The sequence below is a fragment of the Pseudopipra pipra genome, chromosome 2 (assembly GCF_036250125.1).
Source record: "Pseudopipra pipra isolate bDixPip1 chromosome 2, bDixPip1.hap1, whole genome shotgun sequence".
Lineage (NCBI taxonomy): Eukaryota > Metazoa > Chordata > Aves > Passeriformes > Pipridae > Pseudopipra > Pseudopipra pipra.
In genome coordinates, this window is record NC_087550.1 from 56,052,992 (window position 1) to 56,077,678 (window position 24,687).

At 36.5% G+C, this 24,687-nt stretch overlaps 1 protein-coding gene across 6 annotated transcripts in view; it reads left to right on the forward strand.

Moving 5' to 3' along the window:
* Positions 1–24,687, forward strand: part of DIAPH3 (diaphanous related formin 3) — a 209,378-nt gene that overhangs the window by 122,997 nt on the left and 61,694 nt on the right. For all 6 annotated transcript variants that reach the window (XM_064645581.1, XM_064645582.1, XM_064645580.1 and 3 more), the window contains 2 exons: positions 8,606–8,770; positions 12,752–12,887. In XM_064645581.1, the coding sequence (XP_064501651.1) occupies positions 8,606–8,770; positions 12,752–12,887 (301 nt within the window). The remainder of the gene's footprint in view (positions 1–8,605; positions 8,771–12,751; positions 12,888–24,687) is intronic.

Below are 24,687 nucleotides of genomic sequence, written 5' to 3' on the forward strand. Positions count from 1 at the left end.
TTTCAGGTCTTATTTTTGCCAAAATTCCTTTTCTCACTATTTATTCCAAATCCTGCCACCTACTTCACTGCCTCTCTCTTTCATAAGAACACCCTGTGACCTGAAGATAATTAATTAAACAGAAAAACCCCATTCTTTCACTTAAACCTCCCTAGCAAATGTTGATCATATATGCTTGGCACTGAGACTAATCTGGAAACAAAAATATCAGCAGACAGATTGAAATTTGCTCTGCAGATATGGTTAGGTTATTACCTAGCTGGAAGACTACTCTGTTACATGCAAAGGCGGGGGGACTCAGGGCACAGTCCTCTTGATTACTATTGAATGAAAGATGGCAAGCGACTCTGAGGCCTAGTGGATATACTGGTTCTTCCTGCATCAGGGCCAGTTTTGCCTTCATTAGATTAGCTGCAACCAGTGTTTGCAACTTAGCTTCAGGCCTTCTCTGGACAGTATGGGTTATCTTAACCTTTCAGTGTTGCTACTAATTTTTTGTAAGGTCGAGTATTTTGTTGTTGAGGTTATTCTGTTTATTGTTGTTGTTGCTGACTTTTCTTTACCAGCTCAATGTGTTTTTAAAAGATATGTTGTAGCCCACCAGCACACTATCTCTACAATATGAAATGCAAGTTTTGTCCCCAGAGAAACTGATAGCATAATAGGAGAACTAGGAGATGGGACCCGAAGGCAAGAGGTAAAATATTGCCGTGAGTTTAGAGGAAAATATATCCATGAGAGCTTTCAGAAAATTTTCAGAGAATAATGCTTTGTTAAGAAAATGGCATGTAGTCTAGGAAGTTAGAATGGGAAGGGCCTATTAAAAAATCTAACCTATGAGAAAGGACAGGCTCTTCTTAATCCATTAGAATAGAATAGACTGTTTCAGTTGGAAGGGACCAACAATGCTCATGTAATCCAAAATGGTTGTGATGTAGGCCACAGCCATAAAGTTAAATTTGGTTTTTGCATCAGTTTTCTCTAGGGAGAACTTCAGTTGATCCTACTGTGTAATATTTTGAATGGAAGGATGATCTCAAATGAAAGAATCAGTAGAATTTTTTTTCTTAATATAGAATAAATAGCAATAAATCCCCAGGAGTAACCAGTGGTCACAAAACACTTGAAAAAAAAAATTAAAATTAACTATAATATAAACGTAATGGACTACAGATTCTTACATGAACTAAAGTAGCCCAAGACAGAAAGGAATCATAGAATACTTTGGGTTGGAAGGAACCTCAAAGACTATCTGGTTCCAACCTCCCTGTTGTGGGCAGGGACACCTGCCACTAGACCAGGTCAAAGCTGAAAAGAAGCCCCTAAGTTCTTTTAGAAGAGCTGCAAGGAGGATCTGCAAGTCCGGCTTCTCTACCAAGAAAACTGATGAAGACTAAATAAAAACAGAATGAACATATATTTTTTTGGAGAAAAAATACGATGGGGGACAGTCAGTGTGTGTTTTGCAAAGAGAAACCACCCCTTGCAGCTCTATTATATCATGCAGTTAAAGGTAGGAAGTCAATAGAGCATAACTGAATCAAGTAAAGAAATTTCTTAAGTAAAAGATGGATTGGTTTTTTTTCCTGTATTAATATCTTTAAAAAAGTCCTCATGTCAAAGGCAGATACTGACAGATGCTGACAAAGCAGCAAGTAAACTTCAGTGATTATAGAGTAATTGTTCTGGAGGGAAAACACTATATTTGAACAATTGGGAACAATTGCAGTTAAGGGCAAGCAGAAAACATTTTAAGATGGTATAAAAATCAACAATATTCTTACATCATCAGTTCTTCCATCACCCCATCTCAACAAGTATGCTGTACACTTGCTGATGTGGCAGTGAATGGTTGCAATGAGCAGCAGCTGGCAATACTTTCTGCATAAGGCCTTTCAATAGATTAAAACTCTGAAGGTGGAAAATCAAAAAAGTTAAGAAAATACAGTAAGTACAGTAAGTACTTGTAATTTTGTATTCCATACAGAAGGAAAGTTCTTAATATATTCATTGTATCTTATAAAGAACCAGGGTTCATCCCATGTGAAATACTGTTCAGCAGGTTAAAACATAGTAATGGAAATGTTTTCTTGGACAACAGACAATTAAACTGTAGAATTTACTTCTAGGATGTTGTATAAGCTGAAAACGTGAATGAATTTCATCTCAGACTTCGATAGTTGGCTAAAGATTGTACATCAAAAGCTGTTAAGCAGAATACTCCAGCAGTAGCTTTGGCTTAGAAGAATCAGTAACATGGAGACTGCTGGAAACTGAATACTGCATCAGTTGAATTATAATGCTATAATTGCCAAGTTTTCTTCTTTTTTTCCCTAATCTTTGGGTATTGACTGCTGTCAGAAACAGGCAAGATGAATATTTGGTCTTAGTTATAAGAAATCAGTACAGGTAAAACCAACTGTTAAGATTTGATTAGTGGGAGATGGCTCTGCTCAAATTAAGGTGCAAACAAAACCATGTGCTAAAATCTGTAATACAGATTTTATCTAGCAGTAAATGTGAGGTAGAGAAATAGAGAGAAATAGAAGAATGAGGGGAGAAATAGTGAGAGAGAGACAGAGAGAGATTAAGCAGAGGACAGTCACCTCCCATGGATCCAGTTGTGTCCCGTTGGTGGTAGTTCACCCTGGGCTTCTCAGTAGTGGGGGTCCCAAGGTCATTCAAAACTTTTCACTATTTATACATTTTAGCAAACAAAGGAACTAATGCTCATTGGCTACATAGTTCTCTTATTCTATTGGTTAAATTATTCCCTCACGTCTAACGCTAATTAGTCTCGTGCTCAGTCTTTCTCTTCTTTTGAGTCAGTGGGTTTCTTGAGTTGGTGGGTTGTGATTTCCCCCTGCCAGAATTACCCAGTCGGAGTTGATTTCAGCACAGCTGCTGAGCTGTTACAGTGATTTAACTTACAGTCCAAGTTTCCGGTATCCACAGAGGCACATTCGGGGGATGGGAAGAGGGTTTGGTGGTTGCAGATGCCATCTGTCCCATAACTTGAGGTGATCTTTGTTTAACCGGTGATATGCGTACAAGCAGTTACTTCTTTACACAGTTTGCCGTAGTGGGTATTTTTGCCTGGATGCATTACTCAGGATGTGCCAACCAGATCTTGCCTCTACTAGGCTTGGAGTTAGAGGCATCCTGTCGCTCCCTTCTGTGCTTATCTTATGGCAAAGTCCTTCTGTGGCCTGAACAGTGTTTGAGAGAAGCAACTGTGTTAAGTCCTTACACCAACCATACTACATATTACATTGTATTAGACTATTCAAATACAATATTTTGAACAGTAAATATTATGAACAGAAATAGTTCGCCCTCTCCTACTACCTGACCCAGCAGACAGGCAGTAATTTCAAAACAGCCAAGTTGCATATGGTTTCTAGTCATGTCTGTGAACACGCTAATTAAAGAAGCTCACTTTTAGAAAAACAGGAACTTCAATAAATTACGAAGCAGAAAAGGTTTGATGTAAAGGTTAGATAATCCTGCACAGCATGATGAAACCTGGACCTGTCTTTACTTTTATTCCTATGACAAGGAAAGCTGAGTGATGCCGATGTCTTGAAAAGCATGAAGCTCATGAAAAGAAACCAGCAGGAAATCTGAAAAAGAAAGGAGGGTGCTTTGTTGGAAATAATTTTTCATCCTGAATACAATTAAGCTCCATGGACAAGCAGGCTATTACATCCTGTCGCTAAATATCACAACCCAAAGCCCCCTAATGAACTGATTAGCATTCTTGTTTCTTTAGGAAGTCAGACGTATGCACAGTTGGTGCACTCTTTTATTGACAAAGTCTGTAATTATGAATATTTCTCCTATATATTAGATTGTGTTAATTTGTCAGCCATCGTACGTATGCTAGCTGAAAAGAAATAATAGTTATTATCACAATTCTTCTGTTTCCTTTAATTAGGAGAGTCAAAGAATATTTAATTGATATGAATCTAGTGTATTAAATCCATCAAGTGAAATGTTCCAAAAAAACACAGTGAACAAAATACACTTGTACATTAAAAATAAAAATTTAGTGGGTTTATGGAGAGTATTTAAATTGTGTATTAAAAGTTTAATTAAATTATTTAGTCAACATGCTCTTTATCAGTACAACTCACATCTTCTGACTTTTCCAAGTAGCAGCTGAGAAACTCTTGACAACTTTGAGCCTATCAGTGAAGGTAGTTGATGGTGTTTTTTACAGAAACTTACGGAACTAATTCTTGAGAGACAATAAGTTGATTACTTGCTGCCTTTCAGCTAGGAACAAAGTCTTTTCTTTTGATCAATTCTCTGTTCCTCTTTCCTTGCCATTTAATTTGATTTGTTGACATTGCAAAAAGGGAAGGAAGGAACAGCACTTAACCTGAGTCAAGAAACCCATTTCAACTGCAGCAAAGAGACTACTTGCTGCCCCCAAACTGTCGGTTACTTAATTGACCTCATAGTTTGAAGTTCCCCCTGTGCAACATAATCAAACTGAAGTCTGTAAGATGTCCTTGCATCCTAAGGACTTTGGAAGATTACAGGACCTGAGCTCTTCAGATAAAAAAAGGTTGTGTGTTGCTCTTTGGAGGAGGGACAAGATGTTAACTGTGTAAATTTAATTTAAGTATATAATTTTTATGTATGGGTCTTTAGTATCTGGTCTGAACTTCACACATGTATTACAGCTAACACTGGTTTTGCTTGTAATATATGGGATACAAGCACTGGGTGCAGCAGATTTGTGTAATACAAATACCTGCCAATTTGTTTTTGTATTATAACACAGAGGTAAGTAGGAATGAATCAAAGAAAAGGTATTATTGAACAAGTACTCTAAACATTTCTAAGTGTTTCTTGAACTATTATATTCAGATACAAAATTTTTCTGTTGAACCTTGGTATATGTATATAAAAAGAAGTGTCTCTGACATGTATTTGTCAGACAATTGCAACTGTTTTCCCAAAAAGTGGGAAATCCTTAACAGAGACCTACAGCATTCACACCCCTTGCTCTTAGTAGGAAATCATTTGTTGAAATGTTTTGGAGTGACCTCAAAGTCTTTTTGAGCATGTCTTCAAAAGGTTTGCCACGTTTTTATGGAGGCTGTTGTTGTCTAGTGTAGTGGCAGACTCAGTTCTCTTTGAAGATTCTGCTAAAATATATACAGCATCTATGCACCTGCTAATCTTTTTGTTCGTATGCAGAACAGTATTCCTTTTTCAATTGTCTAGACTTAATATGTAGGTTAGTTTGTGAAAATATCACAAGTGGTGAATATTAGGGTCTTTTAAGGAAATATACGGTGGAGATAACATCATTCATTATCTCTTCTAGGGTAACAACTGCTTTTACTTGGCTTGACATGCTGCACTATATTAGTATTTTAAATACCATAATGTATTAAAATGAGTATAAACTTCAGACAAGCAGTTCACTATGAAACGATCTGTCAGAATATGCAAGACCAAACATACAGGTGTTAGAAATTTTGCCACAGATATTACTTGTCTCAGCTCTGCATTGCTTTCCTGTTCCATTAATTAGCAGAATGATCTGTAGTCCCATGAGTCCAAAAATGCAGTCCGTGAAGTGAAGCCACTTCAGAAAAAGTTAACAAATATCAAACTTCTTGATTTCCTTTTCTTCCCACCTGTGTTGCAGCTCGGCTGTACTTCTGTCTTCATTCATCCAAAACCAATGAATTGTGTAGTTGATAATGCATATATATCAACCTGTTCATAATAATTACAGTTGGGATTGCTGTACTCAGTAATATTCCCTGTTGTCTCCAGTTTAGCTAGGGCTGGCTAACAAAAGCCATATTTAAGGAGAAAAGGAAGAGGAGTTATTAAAGATACCTAAATTGAAGCACAGTCTCAGTAGAATGCCAAGAGCTTAGGGATATCCCATAATGCACCAGATGGAAAATAAAAATCTCAGGATTCATCATGTCTAGCATTGAAATACTAGATAGTAGAACATCTTTCCAGAGTGCCATATTTTGTGTTTAAAACTGTGCATCAAAGATTCAAGGAGAGTCACTTTTAACAGTATAAACTATCCAGCTTATAGGGACTCTGTTAACATAACTGTAATTTCAGCTGTGTCTTGAAGAATGTAACAGAAATTTTGTCTTTCACCTCCCTCACTCCCCAAGTGTTCTTTTCAGGACATTCTCTGGCATTTACAAGATGAAGTTTATATTTTACTGATAATTTTAATTTTTTTTTCCTTCTTCCTAGAAAACGGGAGGAAGTTATTGGAAAGTTTGATATTTGGCACTTATACATAGTGACAACAAAACACATTTATCTGATTTCCCTTTATCCTTCCAATCTGTGGAAATAAGCAACCTTGTAACTGCAAAACACATGTAGCTTTCCATAAGTTCTGTTAATAATCTAAGAATCACAAAAAATAAGTATCCTAAATTGGTAGGATAAAAAGTGAAACAGATGTAGAAATCCTTTTTTCTGTTTTCACTCTGTTTTTGTTGTTTTGATTTGCTGGTGTTTTTGTGAACTGCTGACATTTCTTTTGATGGTCCTAACCTATGTTGTGTCATGACTTGTTTCTCATAATCCTTTTTTATTTAATAGCTAGGCAGCAGTTGTAGACTAACTTCTCATCAACTTTCCTTATTGTCTCACCAGCTTTTTAAGAGTCTTAATAATTTTTAAGAATCTCAGGTCTAAAGAGTAGTTTTCTGTGTGCTGTGCTATTCTCGTCTTGGGAGCCAAGTAAAGAAGAGAGATTCAAATTGATGCAGAAGAAAAGTGGGCCCATATCAGCACTCTTTGAGCTGTTGCTAGTTAGTCAACACAGGCAGTCTGAAGCTCCTTACAAGCTGCATCTTGTGGAGTCAGTAGAAGCATGGAAAGAAGCTTGTACTGGCAAAAGAGCCTTGTTGGAGAAAGTCTGAAATTTAATGTTTGAGGAGTGATGGAAGATGTATCTTCTTTAATCGTTTAAATCTTGAGTTTAGTTAGTCCTTTTTTACAAGACTGTTGTAATGAAGGCTGTTGTGCCCTTACAGACCCAGCTAATAGCCATCGTAGTGACCAATTAGAATGTTGTGAAAGTGCATTATTTCTCCTTTCCTGCATGTACATGAGAACATTATTGTGTGACTTTCTGGCATGGATTCTAAATCACAAAAAATCCCCCATAAACTTCTTACTTGATATTTTAAAAGTAACCTTCACCAACCAGTAAGACATTTAATAGTGAAATTCAAATTGGATTCAGCCTCTAAACAAAGCTGAGAGAGGAGTGCATTGCAAAAAAACTCAAGAGTGAAAGTTACCACCCAGCAGTAAATTGTTACTGTGTACCGGTCACTTGTGGGGTTCCCCAGGGCCCAATATTGGGGCCAGTCCAGTTCAGTATCTTTATTGATGATATGAACGAGGGGATCAAGTGCATCGTCAGTCAGATTGCAGGCGACACCAAATTGGGTGGGAGTGTTGATCTGCTGTTGATCTGGAGGGGTAGGAAGGTTCTGCAGAGGGATCTGATCAGGCTGGATCAATGGGCCGAGGCCAACGGTATGAGGCTCAGTAAGATGAAGTGCCAGGTCCTGTACTATTCTATTGGTGTAGATTTTAATGCACTTGATTAAAAATCCTGTGCTTCATAAAGTAAAGTGACCATGGTGCTTTTAATCTGTAGTAGAAAGCGTACAAAGAGAGTAAATTCCCTTCTGCAATAGTTGAGGCGGGCAATTGAGAGTAAAGGTAAAATTGCCATTTATTGTCTTTTCTAGTCTTTACTACAACAGGAAAATAATGGAACAGAAATATTTGTTTAGCTACCATTCCATTAAAGTAAACACTTCATGAAGTTGTCCTACATAGGGAAATGACTATGTAGAACATTTAATCTTTGAGCTTCTTTGGCAAACATAGCTTTTTTATTTAATTTGTGCAGTATTTTGATGCTATTTATAAATTGTCTATCTTTTGTAGATGTAGTTTTATTATTTTCACCTCTAATTTAATTATGTTGTATTGATGTTGCAAATAGCCTTAGAAAAAGCATAAATATCTGATGCAGCCATCAGGAACAGAAATAAATGCATTGTTGTTAGGATGAAGTTCTTTATCTTTTATGGTTTTTACTGCTAATGCTGTTTATCAATATTTCTATTTTTACTCTAATTTTAGTAGGAACTATACTATTTCTTGATAAAGCATTCAGGTTAATTATTGGTATCTGTACCTAAATTCCATGTAAATTGAAATTTATATAACTAAGCTTTTAGCTTCAAATAAGGAGACAGTGATACTAAGTAAACTGCATAAGTGCTTGAAGTTAGATTAGTTCCATACATTTCATGTTGTTTCATATGAAATTATATGGTAACGGAATAATCTTTAAATTTAAAGTGGTTGAGATATTTTGGTGTAGGTTCTTGAATTTATTCATAGGCCTAATATACACAGTAAATACTAGAAAGCATATATGACATGGAACGAATTCTTTTGGTCTTCATTTGATGACATAAAAAATGTGTATGACATACAAATCAATGTTAAGTAAAGGCCATGTGTTTGACTGGATTCACTGAGTATTCTTGCAGCCTTAACAGCAGTGTACAGCTTTCTAGTTCATGCCAAAGAAGATTTTCAGAAACTTTCACGGATGCATGAGAACATGGAAAAACTCTATCAGAACGTGATGAGATATTATGCCATTGATCCGAAGAAAGTTTCGGTGGAGGAGTTTTTAACAGACTTAAACAACTTCAGGACCATGTTCATGGTACAATATGTTTATTTTATGCCTAATCTTTCTTAGAAGTTATTTCTTGTAACGTTATGTAGTTGTATATGAATTTGGATAATAAGTAGTTTGTGTCCCATCTGGCTACTTATGATTACATAGCTTAACTTACTGACTACACTTCTGCAGGAATGTTATATGAGCATGAGTTTTGTGACAAAATCCGGAGGAGTGATCCAACGAATGCCTATTGATCTGTAGAAAGATTCACTTAGTCATTTTACCACCTACTCCTCATGGCAGGCTGATGCTTATCATTACAACACAATTTAAGTTGCTTTCATGTTTCCCTGTCTTTTTTGGTTTTACTTGGTTGGTTGAGTTTTTTAAGGATTTCAGACATGTCTGAAGATATAGACAGGGAAAATTATTTCTTTCATAAATACTGAGAAACAGTTTGAAATTCATATGTCCATTTATTTTGAGGACCAGACTTAAACTGGAACCCATATTTAGCAAACATTTGGAGCATTACTAAGATTACTAAGTCTCTTCTGCTTCAGAGTTTAGCAACTAAAAACCTAGAGAGCACAATCTTCAATGAGAAAAATTTTTTCTTGACAAATTACATATGCCAGATTTTTCAACAGGGGCATTGATTATGTTTTCCTAACTTGATCAATGCCTAATATGAAGCTCAATAGTCTGATTTCAAAATTACTAAATATTACAAAATAGTTATATTGCTTTAACTTCTGATGTTTAAACCACACCTTCCATGTAAATATTGTAGAATAAGAATTCTAACTGCTTAGGTTCATGTTGAGATGGATGCTTTAAGGGAGTGGTTGTGCTTTACAGTAATTTTCCCATATTTCTTCTCTGTGTCTGTAAAATACCACTGATATTAACCTCTGCTTCACAGCAGTGCTATAAAGATAGATTAATTAGGGCTTCAAAACAGTTAGATATTATTTATGAGCATGATAGAAGAAACCTTGAGGAAAATTAATAATTCTGTCTTGCAGTTTGAAGGGTATATGAAAAAGATGTGTAGATAAGGCATGCAAGCCCTTATCATTCAATGACAGTAAACGGAATATTGAGTAGCTGCTCAGTTTTGAGACTTTCCAGAAAAGATTTTTGAGATGCCTAACATGAGACACCTGAAGTCTGATTTTCAGGATTGTTTAGTATTGGACTTGGTTACTGACAGAAGCTAAAAGTGATTGTTATCCTATAAAATTTAGTTCAAAAGACTTGTAAATTTAATGCTGAAAAATCATTGATTTATTAGAAAGTCCAAAACTAAAAGGCCACTTATCACCAGTAGGTGTGGGAAACTGAAGTTCAGTCATCCCTGTTGTTATACAAAGTTGATGAATTCCATAAAGTATTCACTTACTTATAATTCTTCTTTTTTTATTCTTAATTAATGAAAATATTTAAAAAGTTTTTAAAAAGCATGTATAAATCTGAAGCCATAGACTTGAGTTTCATAGCTAACTTTGGACTGCAGTTTGTACTTCAGTGTTATTTGGCAGCTGTGACAGCTATTATTTGCACTCTCTGAGCACCAAATGGAGAGTACAGTTAGTTGGCCAGATCCAAAAAAAGGGGTGAAGCATTTTACCTTCAGTGCTTTAACTTCTGAAGCTAAATTCCTGGTACTGTCAGTGGAACATCCTAGGTATCAGACATCTCTGTTAACCTCCCTCTATGCTTTCACAGCATCACAGAGACTGCTAACTAGCTCATCCCTTTCCTTGGAAGGATAGCTTTCAAGATGAAGCAATTGTTTGTCTAATGCTTAGAATTTTCCTGCAGTTGTAGGAAAGGGAGTGAAGAGGCCTTGAGCCAACAACTCTTCTGTCCAAGACAGTACACTAATCATAAGACTGTAGAAACCTCTTGCTCCTATTGACACTAGGTTGCTCTGTAGCAGAAACATGACTTCAAGAACCAGAAGAGGAGCAACCAAGTAAGAGTTTGTTCCCTAAACTCTATTTTTCTGTCATATGATGCAAATACTTAAACAAAAATTAGAGACAACACTGGAAAGCACATGAGGGAACCCAAGAATTCTTCCATCTCAGAAAATCCAGGCCTTAGTATGCCACATGTTTTGTGTTGAAAACACATAGAACTTGTAGAATAGGATTTGGCTCTAGAGCATAGACCTCGAAACATTGGCATCTGCATGTGAGTTTGAGTGTCTAATATTGTGTTCTAGTCCAGGGAGATGCATACTTAATACAGTTAGCGAAATTTGAAGAGCTGTCTACCTGATGTCTCAAAGGAGAACTAACACCAGAAGTGCCTAGTGCCCTGGAGAGGTGTCTTAAATGGTACCCAAGACATCATCAGCCTGAAATTTTAAGCTGTGACATAGAATTTTTGGAAGATCACTGTCCTGCTAGAGAAAGGCTGGAGGCAAGGTGTGATACACCAAAGCTTCCAATTTGCACTGAATATGAAGGTGTGAGCTACAAAATCAAGCCTACTTGATCAGTGTGATTGGAAAGAAGAGATACCTACATTTGAATGACTGCAGTCTGAGGCCGTCATACTGGTATTAATTTTGGGGAAAAAGTAGATGCAAAGTAGAAATTTCCTTGGCCACTCTGTCAGGAAAGTGTGTAATTTCTTCCAGTATTTACTTGTGCTCAAGACCCATTTGAGTTTTACCCAGTAGTTTATTCTACAGAATGCCTAGTCTGAAAATCAGCAAAGAATTTGTTAAAAATAATTCAATCAAGAATTTTAGCATTTTGTAGTAGGCTTCTTACCTCCTCCCTCTGTATCAAGAAATTTGACAGATTACTTTGGAGAAGACTGTGTGAAAGTACAGTTTTGCTTTGTGTAAAAAAGTCCATTTCATTGTCATTTTTTTCATGATGGGAAGTTTATTCTCCTTCAGTTATCCAAGATAAGTATTTCTTCACAAGTTCTATTTGATATTTTTCTTTCCCCCTCTTATGGTCACTATCTATTACAGTGATAATACAGTGCCCCTGGAAATACTGCTGTAAATCCACATTCATCTGTGCTGTATAATAATCTTCAGTCCATTCTCTAGTATTTTCTTTTCTGAGTGCAGTCTGGACATTTTCCTGCTAAAAACAAAGTGAGACATTAATTATCCCTGCAAACATGCAGCGTGTGCCTCAGACCTTGTGAAGATGCTAGCCATTTTGTAGGTGGGGCCACTTTGATATATTGTGAAAGACGGGATTCTGTGTAACTGCGTTCTGAAAAAAGAAACTTTCTACAATGAGAATAGGTGCACTTTACATATAATGCAAATGTAAATTCTTAGAGCACTGAGAATTTACCAATGTACATAGCTAACACTAAAAGAATGAAAAAGTAATCCAAAAATACTTTTGTTAAAAATGTATTCAATGTGACACAGTTCTTTTGCTTAATGTCTGAATATGCAAAATTATGATTTAAAAACTTTGAAACTCATAGTTCTCTTTTGGCTTCATTGGAGGTTTGGGAGTCCTTATTTATAATTCAAAATAAACAATATTGCCTGGATATTATCCAGAAGACAAGAATTTATAAACCCAGTGAATTAATGCATATGTAGATAAGAATAAGAAAAATGCAACACTGTCACCCAGACAGCCTTGTTTTGCTTGCTCGAGTGGCTGCATGGGAAAGAATAAATGTTGAAACTATTCTAGAAATACAAATACTAACTGCTTACAATTTTGTAAAATGAAGGGATTTAGATGTTTTGAGTTCTTCCTACATGTGTATTCTTATGATGTGTTTCTTGCTGAATGTATAATCCTTATTTGGGGGCAATTAGTGTGCTTTTAATATATTTATTCTGAATTTCCTTACTCTTCTAAATAAAATGTACTAAACATGGAATGTAAAATATTTATTTGGTTTGATAAATTAAGATTAGTTAGGAGATGAGATTTGAAAGCTTTTTTCTTTAAGGTTCAGCTTTGTTTTTGCTAAGACTTCAGTTTTCATGGAACTCTATATTACTTTTTTTCATAGCAAGCAATAAAAGAAAATATGAGAAGAAGGGAAGCAGAAGAAAAACAGAGACGTGCTAAAATAGCTAAGGAGAAGGCAGAAAAAGAAAAACAAGAGAGGCAACAAAAGAAAAAGCGCTTGTTAGAAATGAAAACAGGTAAGTGACGTAGAAAATACATTTTACCAGGCATTTTACTGGAAATAAATCTGCTATTTTTTCATTATCTGAATGTGCTATGAGAAAAAACAGAATAGATGAATGATTTTTCACTGGTTAAAGTTTTCAGCAAAGAAGTTCTTAGATTTTATATTGTTAATGAGCTTTCCTAATTACCAGTTTTTCTCAATTTATTTTAAAATGCTGCCTTTTATTTTTCCGTTGGAATATATTGAACCTTGTGTGACTAAGTATAAGTTCGGTTATGCTCAGAATCCTTTTTTACCTGAGAAAAGACATTTTCAAAATCACTAAGCCATTTTCTTTGACTCAGGTTGCATACATATTTTTGTTCTTTTATGAGAATAAGCCCTTCCTGAAGTACTTTGTATTTTTCTTTGAGTATGTCAATTGTTATTTCAACAGGTCCCTATTGAAACGCCTCAAAAAACTCCTCAGCCATGCATTTTTAAAGTTACTCATGCTATATTTTGTATTTAAAGAGGTGGCAGATACTGTGAGAACTCTGTTACTAAAAAAGATGCCTGATGATCCTCTATACTTCTGTATTTTATCCCATACTGAGCTTCTGTAATCCTTCAGAATGATACATACATTTATACATACTGTATAAATTACCATGAGCTACTCTTTTTTTTCCTGAGCAGATCTTGTTAAACAGTTCCCTACTCAAGCCCTGGCTGGCACCTTTGGCATAAATGATTATCTGTCTCTTCCACTTTTCACTAATAGCCAGAGTAGGTCTGTTTAGTTTCAGAGATGTTTCAGACCAAAAGTCTTTGATTTATTTTTGTAAGAGTATGCATATCTTGAGGTGTGAGACTAGAGCTTTCTGTTAAGGTGGGAAATCAGGCAACTGCTCTCTGAACACAGAATTTCTAATTCTTTAGAAGTACAATTCAAGACCAAATCAGAAGACCACCAGTGACAACCTTTTCAAAGCTAATAGAAGACAGAGGATGTCTGCAGAAGACTAGGAAAGGGTAAAACTGGTATCTGCATTCATGCACAGTTGGCAGTTTCAAAAGAGATTTCTCTCAGACATGTTGTATGTATGACTGATAGCACTTTGAGTGGAAAATTGATAGTCTTTCAGTGAAAGTTAAAGCTACCCTCAAGTCCTGTTCTTCATAATGTGATGTTCAGGCTTTCCAGAATACAGGTGCCAGCGTTAGACACTTCTGCGTCATATACTCGCATGTATACGTAGGCTTCTGGTAGTGAACCTTACCACTTCAGCTAATGTGCCAGGGAGCACACAAGCCATCTTGTCTTTAAGTAGCTTGGGTTTTTTATTAAATCATGTAAGTGTACATGTTCTAGGTTCATGAGGATTCCCAAAATCACAAACACTGAGACACGAAGTGTATGAGCAAAGCAACTTTATTCTATTACTCACAATTGCAATTAATACACACCGACCCCTGGATTTCTGAAAAGCCGCTGAACAGGAGGACATGGAATATGATGCTCGGCGGGAGAGGCAGGCAGGCCATGCACCTTCAGGGTGTCCCCTGGATCAAAATCTTGTCCATCTCACCCGTCCAACCCAGAACCATCTCTTATATCTCCCTCACAGGAGTGGAATTTTCCAATTGTGACATTGGCTCACATATGGCTAGCGCGCAAACCGAGACCACAATGGTTTATGACACCAACTCTGTGCCAACAATGGCTCTGTTGTTTCTTCTTCTAAATGTCAAGTTTCCACCAGTTAACCTAATCTTTTGTTCTTCTTTCCAAGGTTCAGTTCCCAACCGAAACTATACAATATTTTCCCATGCCATATCGATGAGCACAACCACAGACCGACTATGGCAGGGCCTCAGACACAACTCAGGTCCCTGACATAGTACAGAAAGAGGTTTCTTGGGCTTGTGAGCAGCCACTTAAAGTTCAGTCTGGAATGACTGATCTAAACATCAGAGTAAAAGATGATGTTAGGATCACCTCAGGCTATAAATGCCTCGAGTCTGATATTCACTAAATTGGCTACTGATAAGTTGTAAGGTTTCTTGTACCTATTTGCAACACATTTTTAAAAGTCTATTAGAAAAACCCAAATTGTGGGAGCAGAAAGGACAGCAACAACAGCATGAAAAGTGGGATTGTTTTTTAAATTATTATTATTATTATTTTTACAACCTTACCAGAACTGTATTTACAATATTTAATTGAAGACGCAGGTTGCTATGATTCTTTGGAGTAACATAGACAATCAAAAAAATCCCCCCTCCCTTTTTTCCTAGCTATAACTAGGTCAAGGAAAGGCTTTTTTCTCATTAAGAATCTGTAAATCAGTCACAAAATGTTTATATCTGACCTGCTAAAAAATTCATAGCCAGGTCCTCCCTCTGTAAAAATTAGACCATTTAGCATATTGTCATGGTCTTCAATATTTTTTTTTCTCAGTGGACAGATCATAGTGTACTCTACATCTCAACTTTTTTTTTTCAGTAACATGACTTTTTAACTGAAAATGACCTGAAAGTTAGGAGTGGCTGTGTATCGCTGTGCTGTGTACTACTTTGGAGTTTAACTGTTTTTCTCTTTTTTTAAAATACCCCAAGAATCAGCAGCAACAAGAAAAAAATCAAACAAACAGCTAAGATAATAATCCAAGAATAACCCAACCACACTTTACTGGACTTGACTGAAAGTCATTAACAGCACTGGTTTTGCTATTATCTTACTCCTGTGCATTATTTGTCATTATCACTATAATTAGTTCTTGCTATCATTCAATCAATCAGTACCACTACATAGTCAAAGCCTGAACATCTGTGTCCTAAGTTTAATGTGGATATAAAATCCCATGGAGTTGCTACTGTAGTGTTGGCAGTGATGGCTACCATTGATGGTCCTAGTTGACAGATGACACAGTGAAATTTGAGAGGTCTTCTGCAAAGGAAGCCAGAACTGAAGCAGATATATTTTTTCTTCTCTACCATCTTCGCTTTCCTTCCCCACACATAGTTTGGGATCTTATTCTTTTACAAAATGGTTTAGATGACAGGATGCAAAATGCTTCAGGGAGTGTTAATTCTGCAGGCCACAGCAGTGCCTTTGATTTGCTCTTGCTTAGCTGCTGCTTCTTTTCTTAATGGAAAAGCAATCTTTTTTTCACAGTGCTTGAGGTTGTGCTTTATTTTTCAGTGACCATTAATTAGCCATTAGTGACTACTTCATGACTCTGGAGCTTCTGCTTTCAGAAGTTACTCAATAACTTTCAAGTCCTGACCTGCTATGTAGCGCTTAAACAAGATTTGTATAATCATCCCAAACTTGTTTTGTTAACCACTGGTCTCATGTGCAACAAAGACATTTAACCTGTCCTAGATTTTGCTTAATTCTTGAAGTTCTTTTCTCTGGGTTTCTTCATCTTTTATCTGTTTTAGAAGCTATTTGAAGAGCAGGGATTTGTTGCCTATGGTGCGACCTTTTGCTGCACAAGGTGGAGGAAACTGGGATTCATTTCTTTGCATAAAAGTGACCTACATAATACTGCAAAAGTTTTTTAGTTATTTGGGGGGTATTGCTGACTTTTTTTGCATTTACAAAAACTTAATATAGAATCATAGAATGTTAAGGGGTTGGAATGGACCTTAGGGATCATCTAGTCCCAACTGCCCTGCCACTGTCAGGGAAACCCCCAACTTAAGGAAATATGTAACAAAATATAAATTTTATTAAAATATACACAATATGTGACTTGCATATTATAAATTGCATATAGCATGTTAGATCTGTGTTAAACCAGGTGTGACTGACATTACAAATATCGTATTAACCCCAAAAGAAAATGGATCTGGATTTAAGGTATCTCCTGAGTTTGAGCTTAAACTAGTTTCTTCAGGTTGAAAACAATAATTACATTAGTAGTAACTGACATTTACTTCAAATATGAGGTAGTTCTACAATATACTGGCCTTCTCACAAATGGCAGTAGTCTTTCTTAACCTATGTTGTGCCTTTGATACCTAGGTTGACAACTGAGTCATCTAGATCATAGCCTGTGCTTTATCATCCATGCCTCTGCATTAGGCTGCCTTTGAAATACTGTTACACCGAGTCTGGCATTGATATAATCATTTTCTAAAACTAGATAAATATGTGTACTTTGTGATAAGTCTTCATAAAGTTTTAAGTTCAATTCTTTTATATTTAAGATATAAATATATCAAAATTTTGTAGTTTGTCAAATGTGTAGATTTTTATGAGTAAGCAGTACGGCATGTTTTAGAAAAACCTTAACATTTTACAGTATAAATTAGGATTTCTGCTAATAAGACCATAGATTTTTGCTATTATATGAAATCGTTTTACTTGCTCTCTTGCAAATTTTTTTTGAGATTTAGACCTGAAACCGATGTCAGATTTACATACCTCTAAATTGTAGTTTGCTAAAATCCTCTATCTCTACTTTACATTTAGTAACACTTACATGTCCTAATGATCACAGCTCAAATAGTTCACTGATAAAAAAAGCTGTGTCTTTAGTTGACATAGTAAAAATATCAGCTTCATATTTTCCTTTCACCTCCATCCTAACTTAAAAAGGATGTGGAATCAGTAAACATTTTGACTAAGTAGTGAATGATACTTGGTATTTTGAAATTTATGGTAATAAAACCTGTCCTCTAAATATTCTCCAGATTGCAAAATGATATTCATCATGAGATGCTTTGTCAGTAAGATTGCTTTACTTGCTTTTGTGAATCCAGATCAAACAATCACACACTGTCCTTCTAAAGGTAAATAGCCAGCGGAAGGGGATCTTTATGTAAATGCCACTTGTCTGCATACTATTAACATTCAGATACATACTTTCTTGTGCTGTTCAGATTCTTAGTAAAAAGCACACCAATCAATTATTTTGATCTTATCACAATGTAGACAATTCTATAACTGCGATAATACCAGCTAAATTTATTGTAATATAATTGAGAACTCCATCATTGTGGCATCTTCATTGTGTCTTATTTTGAATACTATTTAAGTAAGCCACTTTTATCAGTGGTTATTTACAAAGGCTGCCCTTTTCTTATGCAAAAGCACTTAAGTAATGCCAAAATGAAACATCTGATTTCCAATGTAGACTGTTCCTTTGTTTTCAGTTGTGTTATTCAGTTTCACTTTTATCACAACCATCTGGTTTTAAATACATCTTTTAGTTTATTTAAACAGTTATGACCTTATTTGCAGTCAATTTTGCAGCATTTATTTTTGCAGAGGTTTTATATTGTTTATCTGGTTTTGGAAAAAAACCTGACATTCATGTCTCACAAACTTGCCAAGTGTGTTTTCAGTTTTGATTCTTCAGATATTTACTATTTTATTACTATCTGTTGCATTGTGCAATATGAATATTTTCATTAGTTCTGTAGAGTTCTGCAAAACAAAAGAACACCATGGATCCCAGTACTGACAGTTTAAGCAAAGAAAATAGTAAATGTAATTAGGTAATTAAAGTTCAGATTCCAGCAGATAAAATGCTTGCCTTTGAAATAAATTAAAAAAATCCCCAAACCTATTTATATTAGTAAGTACCCCCAAAGAACCTACTTTCCCTGCTTAGCTCAAGTTCTTAAGGCCTCTATTTTATTAATTTCTTCTCACTGGGATAGGAGATTCAATGCTTGTCAATAATATTCCTTTAGTCTAAGGCGAGCGAAGGACTGCAAATGACGCAGGTTATAAAAATGTGCTCATGTTCCATTGCAACTGAGATGACATCATTAGTTTCTAACAAATGTTTTAAAATATCTGCTGGGCTAAAACACAAGTTTTGGAAAATGGTATATTGCTAGCTTTTGCACATTTAGGAATATGTTTCATGCAACTAAATTTACTGTAAAGGGGACAAAAGATCTGATAATGATATATATGACAAAGTATATAACATTACTATCTGACAAGCATTTTCTGTAAGGGCTCTCTTCTCTTGGGAGTTTACCCTTTTGGAATTTCAAGTGCTCCACTCATCTCAGTTCCTTCCGGGTGCTGAATACTCCTTCCTGTTGTTCCATGATTGCCTACACTTATCCTCAAATTGCACCCTTTTTACCAAGAGGGTTCCTGAGGTCACTTTCTGTTATTTGAATTTATTCTTAAGAGTCACTTTTATTATGGATCCAGTGGGAAATAACTCCGTTCTGTAATTGTGAGAAGTATAACTTCTTCTTATGTTAAATTATTACAGTGGTCACAAAGAACTGTGGGGTATTACAGAGTTGCCTACTCAGTACTTACTCATGTTGATACTTAGCAGACAGTTGACAGTAAGCTCATGACAAGTTTGGGAAGTAGATCTAATTTTGCATAATATCCGTTTACATTAGAAAAAAAAAAAAAAGAAAGTCCTACATGTGAAGAAGGAAATGTGACAGACATTGGCCACAAATACACCAGAAAGAAAATGTCATCTGATACGTCCCTAAGTATAGAGGTTATTTTTCAGCTTCAATTGTATTGTTTTGACAGTAAAGTATAAATCTGGGTAAACTACTGAGAACAGATGTTCCCTCAAGAATAATTGTCAGATTCATAGTTGAAAATGCTACAGAGAATGATAAAATACAGGTATGTTCAACCAAAAAAACCCTGAAAAACCAATGTGTGATACATCTGCAGAAGCCACAGCAAAAGATGAGATACATCAAAACCCTATCTGTTCAGGCAAATGGATGGTTTTCGTGCAAAAAGCTAGAACTGATCTGTATGTATATTAATTAAAAACGAATAGTCACAGGTCATGTTCTAAAAACGTGTTAAACGTGCTAAATTTTCTGAAACATGGAGGTTCATGCAGTTATTTGCAACCCATGGGATCAGAATGGAGCAGCTGCTACTAGTTCGTACTAAGTAGTAGCTCCAAAAGAGCAAGTTGTTTAGAAGAAATAATTATTTTCTTTCTGAAAATTTTACTTAGAAGTGGAATCTTTGGAGATAGCAGCTGAGGGGGTTTGTGAAACTGAAGTTTACACAAAGCCCTGAAAAAATAAATAGCAGCTGTATTTGGGGGAGAGAAAAAATAGTCAGAACAAACAGAACTGTTGAAAAAATTAAGGGTCAATAAAGTAATGTCTGTAGATGAAGATTCTCATAACGCTTGCCATTTATGCTGTAGCAGTAAAATTTCTAAACAAATGTGAAAACTATGCTTCAAACTTAAAATGGCATTACCATGCGAAATAATTACAATCTCTGGAGCCATCTTTGGGATTAAGAGCTCTAACATTTATACAGGTAGTAGGTTTTGGTTTGAGTAGGCATTTCCTACTCCAAATACTAACTCACATCTCCTTCATAAGGAGGTAGACATCAGAGTCCTCTTTAAACTTTCACTCCTGCTATGCGATGCTTTTATTCTCTCTTTTTTTCTGTATCATCAAAAGTTTCTTCTCTCAAGTTGCAGAGGAAGGGAGGAATAAATATCCTTACCATATCATTGGAGGATATGCTTTATTTTTACTTTCCTCGGTCCAAGGTTGTAAAAGAGCCAAGAACCTCCTCTGTAATTGTTGGAAAGCTAGCTGATTGGAAGGTCATGTCTCTGACTCTTCCTTCAAACTGAGTCTGCTGCTGCTTGTATTTCTATGCTGTTCGCTATGACGCTTATCTTCACTCAGCAATACCTCAGTGGTTGTACAGAAGTACAGTCTTGTTACTGCATACCAAAATATTCTTGCTCTGAAGCTTACTGACAAAAGTTACTTGATTTCTCTGGCAGCTTTTATCCATTGAAAGCTATTAAATGCAGCTGCAGTCTTTGAATTACAAACAGCTGGAGACCAAGAGACCATTCTAGTAATGCCATTATATATTTATCCTGTCCTTTTTATGGATTGTTGCTATCAGCTACTAGAGCACAAAATGCAGAGCTAGGTGGACCATAGGTCTGATCTTCATGGGTATTCTTGTGCATTTATAGCTACCTAATCAGAAAGGATCTTTCCTACCTGAAGCTGTCCAGAAGCTTTCCTTAGACAAAGCTCAGTCATATAATCCAGTCAGAACTTTATCACTCCACTAGTGAGAAATCATATAACTTGAAAGTTTCTTTCAGCCCCTCATCTCTGTATAAGTGTCAGTATAAGTGATCACTGTGTATTTTCTGATTTATTGGCTGTTTATAAATTTGAATGGAAATAGAAATGTGCTAAATGAACTCTTTGAGAGGCACACAGTAACCAAGAGAGATGTTCACACACACACACACACACACACACACACGTATTATGCTCAGCTACCTATATTCTTTTAAGAAGCTATATTCAATTAAGAATGCTACTGAAGTTGTTCTGACTGCTTTCTAAATGAAATTGTAGTTGATATGTCTCAGTAATAGGAGTTTGTATTTTTTCCTTCTGTGAAACAAAACAAATGAAAATACTAGTTTTTGGCTAATCTGGAAAGCAGATTGGTTGTATTTTTGTCAGTGTCATTGGTGTGCAGTTTTGGTCATCACAATATAAGAAAGATATTAGGCTGTTAGGGAGTGTCCAAAGGAGAGAAGTGAAGATGGCGAAGGGCCTTGAGGGGAAGCCATATGAGGAGCAGCTGAGGTCACTTGGTCTGTTCAGCCTGGAGAAGAGAAGACTGAGGGGAGACCTCATTGCAGTCCACAACTTCCTCATGAAGGGAAGAGGAGGGACAGGCACTGGTAAGCAGTGACAGGACTTGAGGGAATGGCCTGAAGTTGTGTCAGGGGAGGTTTAGGCTGGTTATTAGAAAATGGTTCTTCACCCAGAGGGTGGTTGGGCACTGGAACAGGCTCCCCAGGAAATGGTCACATCATCAAGCCTGACAGAGTTCAAGAAGCATTTGGACAATACTCTCAGGCACATGGTGTGACTCTTGGGGATGGTCCTATGCAGGGCCAGGAGTTGGACTCAATGATTCTTGTGGGTCCCTTCCAACTCAACATATTCTGTGATTCTGTGATTGGAGTTCTGATGTGTAAACAAAACAGGGAAATCATTCATTAATAGTAAAACATATTGACTGACTTCTTATGTATTTGATCATTCTTGCTATCACCTGTCCTATAAAATTTTAGCCTTAGATAAGAATGCACAAGGTTGGTCTGTTTTATGAGTTATGAGTGATTAAATATAACTAGAAGAAACTTAGCGCTGTGCTCAATTTAGCAGGAGTTTTTTCCACTAAAAAGGCACGGCATCCCTACAGAATAGGAAAAGGGCTATAAAAAGATTGAGTCTTTGGACTGGCTTTTAAAAAACATTATCAGGTAATGCAATATATAATGCATTACTAGAACATCCTGTATTGTTGAAGTGGTGAGAGAGTAGGTGTGTATACAGAAAATAATTTCATTTTCAGACTGTTAGCTACTGTTTCTGTGCACTTAGTGAAAAGGTAACCTCTTTATTATTGCAGCCATTGTAGACGGGTAGCCTATTAGAATGTTTGACCACTCTCAACAGAAAAAAAACCCCATTTTACTTTTGAATGCAATTTCCTGTAATCAGTTTGTGCCCATTGCCTCCCATCCTGTCTCTGGGCATCCCTAAGATGGCTCAGTCATCCTTACACCCCACCCAGTCCCCCATCAGGTATTTCTATATGTGTTGCTAAGATCCCCTGAGCCTTCTCTTTTATAGGCTGCATAGTCCCAACTCTCTCAGTGTGTTCTCATGTGAGGGCTGCTCTGATCCCTTGATCATCTTCGTGGTCCTTGACTTTGCTTGGATAGGTTCGTGTCTCCCTGGTACTGGGGAGCCCAGACCCAGCACTGCAGACATGTCTCACCAGTGCTGAGTAGAGGGGAAGGATGACCTCTCTTGACCTGCTGGCAATGCTGTTCTTTGGTTGTCCTTGCCACAGAGACACAATACTGACTCATGATCAATAAGTTGTCTACCAGAATCTCCAATTATCTTTTTTGAAGGTGCTTTCCAGCCTGTTAGCTCCCACTGTGCTACTGAATGAGGTTGCATCTCACCACTTGCGGGTCTTTTATTGGATTTAATTAGGATGCCTGTGTGCCCATTCCTCCAGTTTGTAAAGGTTCTTGTGAATGGCAGCGCAACTGTCAGGTGGCTCAGCCATTACTTTGAATTTTGCACCATATGCAAACTTGATTAGAGTGCACTCTATTCCATCATTCAAGTCACAAAGGAAGATGTAACAGCTATTATTCCCTGTTTAAAGTCCTGGGATGCATCACTTCAAAGGCTTGGCATTCTGTTTATTCTTCTATAACTCCAGTTTATATCATGAAAACTTTTTTGCGATCTCCCTTAGAAATGCTTGCTCTGGCAGTCTTTTACTGGATCTGACATCAATATAAATGAACCTGAATAATCTCTGTGGAAAGTGAGTTTATAGTGACTTTCTTCCATTGTCACAGAAAGAATGGTGTTTATAGACTCACGGTGAACACCAGAAATGTATACATTTTTATTAAAAAGCTCAATATTAAGATGATTTCACTCTCGGTCCCATTACTTAAATGGGAAATTATGATTCAGCTGAGATGCAGAAATTGGTATCTTGCATCACTGAAGTATGTTTGTATCTCTGTGATACAGAACCACCTGTTACCACAGCTTACCTTTTGCTTTCTGTGGTATGAGGTATCTTACAGAAGTTAAATTGATGTAATTTCAACAGCTGATTTGAAAGGGACAGCTGTCTTTCATAATTCACAAAGAATGGAGTTTTAGTTTGTATTTAACTTCTTTTAAGCTGTGTGGAGGTTGGTGCACTCTTTCATTCACATGCTTGGAGTCAAGGTTTACCTATTTCTGTACCTAAAAGCACTTTATGGCAGCCCAACATGGACCAATTTATCAAGAGTGAACAAGATGGCATGAAACCTACTCTTCTCAGCTAGATTTATGGGGTGCTCAGTCATTAGGGGAAATCCTACCTTTTTATAGTACATTTGCCTAGAGCTCTGAAGCAGTGTCAAAGGCTTTCTACTTTGTGTTGGGCATAAGTAAGAAATGTAATTCTTCTGATACTGAACTAAACTGTTGATGTGAAATGTGAGGTATGTACATGTGTTTTACTTCTGGGAAGGGCTGTTATGTGTCTCTCGCTTGAAGTCACTGTAAATAGTGATATTTTTGGCTGAAATTGGATTTAATACTTTTAAATCTGAGAGGAACTGTCCTTTCAGCCAGACCATCCCCAGCAGGCTTGGCAACTGTTTCTGGTTTGTATCTGTACATTGGAATTTTTATTTTCCTTGCTGTAATGCAACAAGGTTCTTCCAAAATTTGATCAGTGTCAGAGGAACCTCTGTGTTCTGAGTCATGACTCTAGTTCATGCACTGTTATTGACAGTCAAACTGACAGTCATGTATTCCTGTCAGTGAAAATTATCTGATTGGTGCTATGGTTTTTACCAGAAAAACTTCAAAGCCTTAGAATAACTCCAGGTTGAAGTCTATATATCCTGTGCATTTTCTGAACAAAGTTGCCCTTAACACCCACCCACAATTTTTTTGTAAAATTGTATCTGAATTTCATTGGAGTGAAGAGTCTAAGTTTAGGTCGTCATTGCTGAACATTTTGAAACATTAAGATTGCTTTTTATTTTTATGTTTACAATGTAAAAGCCTTCAGAAAGTGTCCTGCCCTGTTCATATCTAAGGCTGCAAGGTCTAGAAGTTGTTACATATCTGCACTATGAATACTTCACAAAATCTGGCTGCCTTAGACTCTGACTGAAAAGATGAAACCACATCCAAAACATTGGAGCTCACCACTGCATTGAGGGCTTGAATTATCTTCCTCTCTGTGATCT